Consider the following 12,321-nt stretch of genomic DNA (forward strand, 5'->3'; position numbering starts at 1 on the left):
CAGATCGGCGAAAGGATTGCGTTTCACATTATGTCGTGCCTGCATGAAGAGAGTGAAAACAAATTGAACCATTATTATTAATTTTTATTTTTTTTTTGTTGAGAAGCACTGTGTTTAATTTTGAACTTTTGTGCAAGTCTTTTTTTCTAGCGACGCTTAACTGGAATCTTTTTTAATATTGCTTTTTATTGATTGATTATATTATTGTTACGAGGGTAACCCCTAAAATTTTCGGAAAACCCGAAAAAATAAGCGTTTTATGGTTTATCAAAATATTCACCTTTAAGATCCATACATTTTTGCATTCGAAGAAATTAATTGTCGAAACATTTATTCCACTCTGAAATGGATAGCTCAGAAACATGTTTTCTGAATGCCTCGACGACCTTTTCAGATGTTGACGTATTTTGTTCTTAACAAACAGGAATAGGAAAAAGTCATTAGGTTGTTAATCAGGTGAATATGGACAATGAATCATTACTTTTTTCTGCTTCGTATAATCATTGTTGTGTGCGAGCTGGCATTGTCGTGGTGAAGATGCGACGTTTCCTGTTTTATTTTTCGTCGATGGCTTCCGATAAGCAAATTTTTGTATAACATTCAGCATTGACCGTTATTCGATCCTCAAGAGCAACAACAGCAACTGGCCCAGTTTTACGGAAGAAGAAAGCAATAATTTTTTTTGAACTGCTTCGTGCATGAACCAATTTTGTTGGATTTGGCTCATTTTGAAACCCTCAGACAAAGAATTGTTATTTTGTTTCGGACTCAAATTCATAGATTCAAGTTTTGCCACCTGTTAAAATACTAGCAAGCGTTTTCAGAAGCACCTCGATTGAATTTTTCGAGCATTTGTTTTGGTCTTTTTTTTTTTTGAGTTGCGGTCAAATTGTGTGCTAATACGAAATCGTTTGTATTTGATTTTTGCCAAAGTGCAAGGATGCCTCTATCTAAATCATTTCTCGCACAGTGGTTTTTGATGGTGCTTCATTACCAAAAGCGCCAAATGTAGCCGTTCCAAGCTTTGTTTTTGAGTTATGCCCTACGTGAAATTTGCATTTTTGTACAATACTGATTTCTTTGAGACGTTATTTAATCAAAACTACTTTGCAAAATTTTGATCTGTAAAATTTTCGAAAATCATAATGTGACATCGACAAAAACACCGACTAATGCTAGTTTCCGATAACTCGGGGTTTCCCTCGTACTGACTTACACACCTGTGTTAGTTCCGGAATCCCAGCATTCGAATATGTTCTGGCCAAAAGTTTTACTACCCATGTTTGTAGTTTTGTGACGCTTCTCAACAACATATTCTGCGAATGAAATATAAAAAAAAAACAACGTATAAAGACGTCTGAGTGTTTTCTCATCAGATTTGACACGAATGAAGAGCTCATTTCGCGACATTACGCCAGCTCTTTCATACAAAGCTTCAATTGTGCTGGAAGTGTCGTTTATGCAAAATCTTTATATGTAAATTTTATTCTAGACAAGTGATATAAGGCGGATTGATCGTTTTAGTTCAGAACTTTTCTTTCATATGGTTGTTGTTGTTGTTGTGCTTCTCTCTGTCTGGGAGAACAACTGAGTAAAGTTCTGAACGCATTTGGGTTGTTAACTCAACTTGAAATTTAGTTCAGAACTAGAACGATGAATTTGTATTTAGAGTTGACATTACTGTTGCAAAATGTCAGATTATTAATTACTATTTCAAAAACATATAATTCACAGAAGATGCCTAGTACACTTGTTATATAAATTCCGTTGTTGGAACTTATTTTCTTATAAACATAATTCTTTCATTAACGCCTAAAAAGCTTGGTGTAGAGTATTGGGTACTACTACCTCTTTAATGCCAATGCATGGAAAAAGGGCCCTGCAGCCGGATTCCAGCATTCGCTATCGCTAATTTTGATCCCTAAAAATCTCCAAAAGAATAGCAGATGCGCCTAACAACATGCAACATGCACAATGCAACATGGCCCTCATACAGCCAGATTTGGCTTATTACACTTTGCGTCTTTTAGCTTTCCATGTTGCGTACTTTTAGGCCCCACCGCTTTTCCAAAATCTATTCCATGTTCGATTAGATTGTGATTCGGTAAATGGGACGACCGCTGCAAAAAACGTGACGGCTGTTCAGTTTCAAGTCTTGGTTATTAACATCGAACATTAATTGGTGTTTTTTTTTTTTTTAATTTTAAGACCACAATTGTTTAGATTCATTCTTAATATACCTTACGGTGTCATGAAAACTATATTTTTTCTTTAATTTTGGCCCAGAATCATGATCTCGCGACGCACCTTCTGTCATATCTATGTCGCTCTTGGGTGTTTTGGGCCCATTTGGGTATTAAATGAAACAAATATATATATTTTTAATTTTTTCAGTTTATGGAGGTATCTGGTCTTTGACCCCTTTGCGACACGCCTTAACCGACTCCAATCGGGACCAAAATTTATATACGATATCTTCGACTATGCAAGTATCAAGTTTGGGTATTAGATGAAAAAAATTAATTAAATTTTTTGAGTCTCTATAGAGGAATCTGTACTTTGCCCACTGTGTGACATGGCTTAACCGTCCCCAATCGGGACCAAAATTTATATGTGATATCTGTGACCGTGGTATTACCAATTGAGGGGGCGAGACTGAAAAATCTTTCATTTGATTTTTAAGGACCACCCTAATGTACATAAACTAATATTTTTCTTATGAAAATAATGGTAGCTCCAAGCAAGGAGAATTGATACAAGGTGGTGTTTATTTGTTGGTGGATTGTTTATACATATAAGACAGCCGACAGTACAACAATAAAGAATTTTTCGATGAAATATTTTATGGATAATTTTTTCTCAATATTGTCCAATGATTAATACTATTTCTATATACTTTTGTTTTATTTATGTTCTTTTCGATGTTCAACTTGGTTTAATCGATTATTTTTCCGAACATTAGGAGAAATATTAAATCTGAAAGCAAAAAAAAAATTGATGCTAGTAATGAAATAACTAGGAGAAAGAATTAATCACAGTGGCACAGGGAATAAATTGAACTTTGAGCCTTTATTTGACTGATTTGAATTTTAGAATGGAAACAAATGCACGCCGCTCCACTGTCTGCTTATTCACTGTGCTCCGGGATTAATATCGATGGCATTTTTACATACATACATATATACATACATACCGTATACATTTTTTATTTACTAAATAAAAAATAATTGTTTTTAGGAAATTTTACAGCGTCGTCTCAAGGCTTGATTATTGTTGTGTGTTTGCCGACGGCTTTGCACAAAAAACACAATATAAATTAAGCAACACAATTTTAATAAGTAAAATATTAAATTTATTAAAAAACCTGAGAAAAAATTTTTGTAAGTATTTATTACAAATTAAATGTAATTAAAAAAATAAATTAAATGTAATTAAAAATAATAATAATATTTTTATATTCAAGCGAATACAATTTATAACTTACAATGAACAACCAAAATTTAAAAAGTTTCATAAAAAAATTCCGCTACCGTGGATTCGAACCACGGTTCTCTGAAATGGTAATCTTATTCCTTTCACCGAGGCGAACCAGCAGACTATCACGTCAACTTGTATGATTGCTACTAGTATTTCTACCAGTAGGTGCTGATGTATATCCGCACAATTGATATTCAGTAGGACATCGCCATGTTAAAATACCAGTCGCTAGCACGGAAAAATAATGGAGGACGAACTGGTTGAGCTGAAAAGCTAACTGGTAGCATTCTAGTTCACAACTATTAAAATGGCGGGCATATAACAAAGGTGCATGCCGTGCGATACATCTACCTACATATGTGCACATGTATGTATGTATATACATTAGAGTGGTCCAAAAATGCATGTGAAAAAGTAAAGTCGGAATTTTAATGCCGCCACCCCCTAGGATTGTTCTATACCGAAACAATATACCGTTATTTTTTATTTTGAGACAAAAAAAAATTAGGCAGTGTTCAAAGCGCTCAAAGTTGTCCATGTATTTTATATGGGGGGGAAAAACAACTTGTCGTAGAAATGGTGAAGAATTCTTGAAAATCAATATTTTCGATCGTAAAACTCTGTTTCTCTCGCAAAGTAAAGAAACGGTAGATATGACCATGATAAAAACATAGCAAGGTTAAACCGTTCCCTCAATTCGTCGGCCTTAATTTTTTTTCAAGTCTGCCAACATTTTAAAATCATATAAAATTGAGAGTAAAAAAAAGGAATTGTTCAAAGTTGTTGTTATTTTAGATTGAAAATGAGAATGTGTGTGTCGTTGCACAACACTGATCGCTAGAGTGCAACCCTGTCGTAGTCAGTGGTATTTCGATTTCGAGGGATGGGAAGGAGAAAACGAAATCGACAAACATGCATACCCCCATGCAAACATATAAAATACCGTTCACCGTTTGGCAAAAACATTCCAAATTTGGCGAGCAAAGCAGCGGGTGCAAAAGGCACCAATTTGAAACAGACACACACACACATACGTACAAACATTTAAATTCGCGTTGTAAATGTAAATTGATAAAAGTCCTAGTCTTTATTGTAATCGTCAATTAAATTAGTCGCCGTCTTCGTATTTATCGTCCATCAACACTTCATCTTTCTAAAGTCTTCGTCGTCGTCGTCAGTGTTATTTGTCAGCCTAACTCATATATTTTGTAACAAACACGCAAGTCAATTGGAATAAAGGTCTTATAATTATATTGTACTAAAATCAGATTTGTCTTTGTCAGCCAACAACAAAAAGTTTTCAAATTGCTATTTGCGCCGTTGCTGTTTGCGTGTATTTGTGTGTTGCCGAGCGCGAGTTCGAAGCCGTTATTTGGAAGCTGCCGCTATAGAAGATTGGAAATTTGCCGCTTCATAAACTATTTTTCTGTTCAACTGTAATCTACCGTTGCCGTTTGTCACAAAAGTATTCCGTTACGCATTGCGGTTAACATTCGCCGTTCGTTGGGGCATTAATTTCGGAATCTTAAAACGTTTTTTCAACGCTGTGCAGTACTATTGCTTACACGCCTAAAAATAAAATTATATTTCGCCGAACATATTGTTAAGCAAATAACACCGAATTGCATCGCCTCGTAACTATGTTCACGAGAAGTCAGGCAAACGGAACCCCAAATGCCGCTGACGCTGATGCCAGTAATTCAGATTCCGATGCAGATGCGACTGCTGTGAACATCGGGGCGCTGGATACCACGGCGCAGGCACAGGTAAACGTTGGAAGTGATGCGATTGCTTCACTAGTGGCAAGTATTACGGCACGTGCAGGAATTGCGCAACGAAACCAGCCGCAGCCAGGCGAAATTACAGCCGCTCCGCCAGCGAATGGAGATAGACTCAGCAAACAATAACGTCACGTTAAACGTACCGCCTGCGAATCCACAGCTAACACAACTGCCACCGCCTGCAGCACAGCCTCCGGCGTTTACAGAAGGGTCAGCTACCAATAATGTTTTGGCAGACATACCGCTTTCACATCAGCAGTTAACGCAAGGTGTACCGCATTGCCTCGGCCCGCAGCACAGCCTCCGATGCCACCACCATCAAATGCGTTGGCGTTTATTGAATGGTCTGCCGCCAAGCTATTTCCGTTGCCAGCGTTTGATGGTAATCCAGAGGATTGGCCACTATTTATCGCCAACTACGTCGACACCACTGCGGAGTTCGGGTATGGCAAAAGACAAAACCTCAAGCGTCTACAGAAAGCATTGCAGGGTAATGCTAAGCGAGCGGTTACTTCTATGCTTATGTATCCAGACGATGTGCCAAAAGTGATGGAGGAGTTGCAATTCAACTTTGGTCAGCCTGATCTGCTTATTCGTGCACAATTGCAAAGAGTCCAGCAGTTCCCTGTCATTCATGACAACCGTCTGGATCATATCCTCGAGTTTTCGAACCGAGTTCACAACATATCAGCGTTTTTTAAATCGGCGAAGTGCGAACATCAATTGCAAAATCCGACACTTTTGGAGCAATTGGTATTGAAGCTGCCGCCATCTAAGCAGTTTGAATGGAGCAAGTACGCCAGTAATATTTCGCCGTTTCCAACTGTCGAGACGTTTGCTGCGTGGCTAAGTGATTTGGCAAAGGTAGTTTCAATTATGCCTGGGGTCGCCGATATTTCGCTTCGCTTCAATCAACTATCGTTGCCAACGCTGCGACAAAATACAAATGCCAGTCGTCAGTCCATGTCAAGCGGAGGCCCAGTACGTCGGGTCATGCATAGCAGTGAGGAGCAGTCTCTGTGTCTTTGTTGTAGTCAGTCACACGTCTTAACATCTTGTCGAAAATTTGGATCGCTGGACTGCGCAGCCAAGTGGGAGTGTGTCAAGCAAAATCGTTTGTGTTTCGGGTGCCTAAAAGCAGGTCATGGTTTATCCGACTGTCGCCATCGCAAAACATGCGCTATCAATGGGTGCAAGCGCATGCACCATCAACTGCTTCATCAATCCAATCGTCTGTTGCCACAATCGAATGCTGAACGTGAACGAGTATTGAACTGCCGCCGAGGAAACGAAGTAAGTCTTTTTAAAATTTTGCCTGTTATTCTGATTGGCCCGCATGGAAGTGTACAAGTACACGCCATGTTTGACGAGGGGTCGTCCGTGTCGCTGCTGGATGAGGATGTTGCTGTACAGTTGGGTTTGAAAGGACGTGCCATGCCACTTACACTGCAATGGTACGGAGATAGCCAAACCACAGAGTATTCAAAAATAGTGTCGTTAGATGTCAGAGGCGTAAATGGTCTCAATTACTCTCTGAAAAGTATACATACCATCAAAGGCCTCAATTTGCCAAGGCAATCGTTTAATAAGTCCGAGTACGCGCATCTAAGAGAACTGCCGGTGGAAAGTTACGCCGAAGTCAAACCTGTTCTGTTACTTGGTCTGGACAACTGTCATTTAAGTGTGCCAATCAAAGCAGTCGCAGCCAGGTACGATCAGCCAGTCGCTATCAATACAAAGTTGGGCTGGATTGTATACGGACCACATTGCCACGAAACTGCCGCCATGTCTAGGGTTCTGTATGTTCGGAAATCCAACGCTTTAGGTCAGTTGAACAAACTTATGGAAGAATACTTTTCAGTGGAGAATTTCGGTGTCAGGAGCCTTGGAGGCAGAATGTACTCAGCGCGCCAGAAAAGTACTGGCCGAAACCACCAGAGACCTCGGCCAGAGATATGAAGTTGGGTTGCTTTGGCGGGAAGAGAGGATCAATCTTCCGCCAAGCTATGCAATGGCCAAACAACGTCTGCTTAATATCGAGTCACGCATGCAGAGAGATGCTATATTCGCCGACAGCTATAATAGAGAGATTACGAAGTACGTGGACAAGGGATACGCAAAGCAGTTGACGTCTGTTGAAGCCGACCGCATTGGGCGCACGACATGGTATCTCCCCCATTTCGGTGTCACCAACCCTCACAAGCCGCAGAAGCTTCGCATTGTTTTCGACGCAGCTGCAGTTGCAAATGGTAGCTCATTGAACAAAGTGCTGCTCAAAGGTCCGCAGTAGCTGGTGATATCGAAGAGATGATTTCGCGGGTGCGAATTCGTGACACCGACCAAGACTCACAACGCTTTCTGTGGCGAGATGGTGACCCGAAACAGCCGATACGTGTATACAAAATGACAACGATGATATTTGGGGCCATTTGTTCGCCGTGCTGTGCCGAGCACATAAAAAACCTAAACGCTGGCAAGTTTCAGTGCACAATGCCCAGAGGCTCATGTGCCGTCATCGAGAACTCTTACGTGGATGACCTGGTTATGAGTTTTAGTAGTACCGATGAAGCTATTGATGTTATAAGGGAAGCTGTCAAAATTAACGCCGCCGCGGACTTCAAACTGCGCAACTTCATATCCAACAACAAATCGGTACAACAAAAACTGAATGGTGAAGGCGATTCTGCGGGCAAAGCCATCATGAGAATGGAGCGTCAAGCAACAACAGAGAAGGTTCTTGGAATGTTCTGGAACACCGCCATTTCCATTTTCGATTCCATAACATTGCTCACGACGTTCTTAACGGCATACGAGCCCCAAGCAAGCGAGAATTGTTGGGGATAGTAATGTCGATGTACGACCCATTCGGCCTTTTAGCAAATACCACGATATGCCTAAAATTGCTGGTGCAAGAGCTGTGGAAGCTTGGTGTGCAGTGGGATGACGCTATTCCGAGCGAATTGGTAGAGCGGTGGTCTAAGTGGTGGAGGAACGCCCAGTCCTTCAAACGTCTTTCGGTACCACGGTGTTACTCAAAAATGCTGTTAGTCGCTGATGATATCCAGCTGCATATTTTTGTTGACGCCAGCGCCTCTGCTTATGCTGCTGTTGCGTACCTACGTGTTAAAAAACACGATAAAGTTGATGTTGCTATGGTGTGTGCCAAGGCAAGGTGTGCGCTACTAAAAAGTTTGACAATACCGCGCTTTGAGTTACAAGCTGCAGTTTTGGGTTGCCGTCTGAGGGAGTCGCTCGAGCGCTGCCATGACTTTAAAGTGAATAGCACGACGTTTTGGAGCGATTCGAAAACGGTCATACTGTGGATTCGCTCCACAAGCAGGAGCTACAAACAGTTTGTGGCGTTTCGAGTAGCCGAAATATTAAGCACGACATCTGTAAATCAATGGCGCTGGGTTCCAACATCATTAAATGTCGCAGACGAAGCAACACGAGCATCTACGTCAATTGAGTATAGCATGACAGCGAGGTGGGTTGCAGGACCAGAATTCCTTCGTGAAGACGCATCAAGCTGGCCACAGGAAATCCCAGAACTGACGTCATATGAATGTGCACTAGAGGACGTTGCGAAGCGAATCATCATTTTGAATACAGGGGAGTATCAAATCAATTTTTCTAATTTTCGTCATTTTTTAAGATAACAAGAGTCGTTGCCTGGATGCTGCGATTTGGTCATAACGCGAAGTCACGTGATCGCTGAAGTGGAGAGTTGAGCTCTGCTGAACTCGCAGCCGCTGAGAATAAAATATTTCGCCGCGTTCAGTTCGAGTCATTTGCAGATGAAATCCAAGCCATTAAGCACAAGGGTTGTCTGTCGAAGTCGAGCTCTCTATATCAGCTAACGCCTTTTATAGACGTCGATGGTTTGCTGAAGGTAAACGGAAGAATTGATGCTGCTTATTGCCTGCCGATAACAGCCAGACGCCCGGTTATTCTGCCACAGAACCACTACGTGACACGTCTCGTTGCGAAGAAATATCACTGCCAGCTTCACCACCAGAACGACAGTCTCACAATCAACGAAATGCGACAAAGATTTTGGGTGCCTCGTGCGCGTGCTCTGCTCAAGTCAGTCAAGAGGGAGTGTTCTATGTTCATTCATACCAACGCAAAGCCAGCAGTTCCGCTTATGGGTCAGTTGCCGATAGACCGTCTCACACCGTATGTGCGCCCGTTCTCCTACGCCGGAGTCGATTATTGCGGACCCTTTTTTGTGACTATCGGCCGAAGAAGAGAAAAGCGTTGGGTTGGATTGTTTACGTGCTTAACGACCAGGGCCGTGCACTTAGAAATCGCTGCAGACCTCTCGACTGACTCATTCATCTTGTGTTTGCGCAATTTCGTCAACCGTAGAGGAGTACCCGTGAGAATTCGAAGCGATAATGGGACTAATTTTGTGGGCGCCCAAAAGGAGCTTAAGGCTGAAGAACGCTTGTTTGATTTCACCGCAATACAGGGTGAGATGGCACGACGTAACATTGAATGGCTCTTCAACTGCCCTGCGAATCCGTCAGTAGGAGGCTGCTGGGAACGCCTTGTACAATGCACCAAACGACTGTTGCAAAGGGTGTTGCGTGAAGAAGCACCGCGATTGGAGACATTCCGCAGCGTCTTACTCGAAGCGGAAAACATTATCAACAGCCGCCCGCTGACTGAATTAGCCGTAACGCCGCAGGACGAAGAACCATTGACGCCAAACCACTTTCTGTTGGGGTGTCTTAACTCCTCGCAAACGCCTAGCCCAGAAGAAGAAAAAGTATGCCTTCGAAAACAGTGGCACATCGCACAAAATTTAAAGGACCGGCTGTGGAAGAGGTGGACAGTTGAATATTTGCCACAACTGCTTCGCCGCTGTAAGTGGAGGGGGAGAGCAACGCCTTTGCAACCTGGTCAGTTGGTCATCGTCTGTGACTCTGCCCGCCCGAGAAGTCAGTGGGAACGTGGCAGGATAGCCGAAGTATTCGTCGCTAAAGATGGCCAAGTAAGAAGTGCAGCAGTTCGTACGGCTTCTGGTGTTATACGTCGACCAGCAAGTAAGCTAGCCGCTCTCCATATTAGTGAATCCCCCTAAGGATTCACCGGGGAGTGGGATGTAGTTGCACAACACTGATCGCTAGAGTGCAACGCTGTCGTAGTCAGTGGTATTTCGATTTCGAAGGATGGTAAGGAGAAAACGAAATCGACAAACATGCATACCCCCATGCAAACATATAAAATACCGTTCACCGTTTGGCAAAAACATTCCAAATTTGACGAGCAAAGCAGCGGGTGCAAAAGGCACCAATTTGAAAAAGACACACACACACATACATACGTACAAACATTTAAATTCGCGTTGTAAATGTAAATTGATAAAAGTCCTAGTCTTTATTGTAATCGTCAATTAAATTAGTCGCCGTCTTCGTATTTATCCTCCATCAACACTTCATCTTTCTACAAATATCATCATCGTCCACCAACGTAGTCGCCGTCGTCATCTTTATTGTCCAGGAAAAGTCTTCGTCGTCGTCGTCAGTGTTATTTGTCAGTCTAACTCATATATTTTGTAACAAACACGCAAGTCAATTGGAATAAAGGTCTTATAACTATATTGTACTAAAATCAGATTTGTCTTTGTCAGCCAACAACAGTGTGTGTGAGTTTGTGTGTAAAATTTTAAAATTAAATTGCTTGCAAACGTCAAGAATTTGAAAAATTCCTCTCAGTGGTTCTACCTTCCTATTTTTTTTTATCATGGATATGACTATCAAATAAAAGAGGATTAAAGCCGATTACATTTTTTTGTACATAAAGACGATTAGGTATTGAAAATGTCCTTTTAACATTTTTTCATTGAATATTCTTGAAATTGTACAATAATTATTTTCGAAAAAATTATATGTTAAGGACTAATATGCACTCGACCACATCCTCGAATTTCGCCCTTCTTACTTTAGTCGCTTAAAAAGAGAAAACTAATGAAAAGGTCATTTTCAATACCTATTTGTCCTTGTGAACCAAAAAATTTGAATTTTTTAATAATTCCATGACATTTTTTTTTATTTGGTTTTTTTATAAAATTTGCCTTATAAAAACAGCTGCAATATTTGCAAGTAGCTGCAAGTATTTGCATGCATATACACAAGTACTTGTTTTGCCGACGGCAAATCACTCATCGGTAGGTAACCATATTTTATGAAAACTAATAACTAGACATCGGATATATATGTAAAAACATATTTTCCCAAACCGCGGAGAGGTTGTGGAGCAAGATAAAAGTCATTTTCATGTACAACTATTTCGTATATGTATTTAAATATTCTACACACTTCACATATATCTATATATATAAAAATGGTGTGAAAAATTTATAGTAATTCATCAATTGAGAACGGTTGGGCCGATTTGGCAAAAATTTTTTTTAGTTGTTCGTAATTGCTAGGAGAAGGTTTTTACGAAAGAAAATTTTGGGAAAACCCTCCGAGAATGTCGGAAAATTTGAAAAATTTAAAATTTATTTATTTTTTTATGGAATTTTGTGCGCAATTCTTTTGGAATAGCATTCGAATGGAAAAATAGAAAATTCTAAGGGGAAACCTCGGAAAAATCCGGAAGAACTTGAAAAATTTGAATTTTTTCGACGAAAGCTTGGAAAATTCTTTTCCGATAGGTGGCGCAGGGGTCGAGCTTTTTATCTACATTAGCATATAGGATCAATTTTTTCCGTTAAGTGGGCCAGGGACCGATCTATTCGAAAAAGTCTGATTTGTGGTCCGATTTGCTGGAAATTTGGCACGTAGGTAGCTTATTGGCTGGGTTAACATATAGGATATTTTTTTCTGATAGGTGGACCAGGGACCGATCTATTCCAAAAAATCGTATTTATGGTCCGATTTGCTTGAAATTCGATACACGTATTATAGATATGCGTAGAATAGAAACGAGTTATTGTTTTACAGTTAGAAAGGTGTTTGAAGGCGGCGCAAACATGCGGGTATTGGCTATTAAACAATACTTATTACACAGGCCAACAAAAATGGGGAAAAAGTTAACGCTATTTTTGCCG

The 12,321-nt window shown here is 40.6% G+C and overlaps 1 protein-coding gene across 3 annotated transcripts in view; it reads right to left on the reverse strand.

Moving 5' to 3' along the window:
* LOC118733322 (D-2-hydroxyglutarate dehydrogenase, mitochondrial-like) overlaps positions 1-12,321 on the reverse strand; it is a 468,040-nt gene that overhangs the window by 30,869 nt on the left and 424,850 nt on the right. Inside the window, exon 2 of one of the 3 annotated variants that reach the window (XM_036462678.1) lies at positions 1,221-1,316. The exons of 1 other annotated variant lie outside the window; for it this stretch is intronic. In XM_036462678.1, the coding sequence (XP_036318571.1) occupies positions 1,221-1,313 (93 nt within the window). In that variant the 5' untranslated portion in view covers positions 1,314-1,316. Of the gene's footprint in view, positions 1-280; positions 1,183-1,220; positions 1,317-12,321 lie in introns of those variants that run through there. One more of the 3 variants, XM_036462680.1, reaches the window with a different exon arrangement.

This window comes from Rhagoletis pomonella, unplaced genomic scaffold (assembly GCF_013731165.1).
Source record: "Rhagoletis pomonella isolate Grant_MI unplaced genomic scaffold, Rhpom_1.0 Rhpom_scaffold_00002, whole genome shotgun sequence".
In the NCBI taxonomy this organism is placed as follows: Eukaryota; Metazoa; Arthropoda; class Insecta; order Diptera; family Tephritidae; genus Rhagoletis; species Rhagoletis pomonella.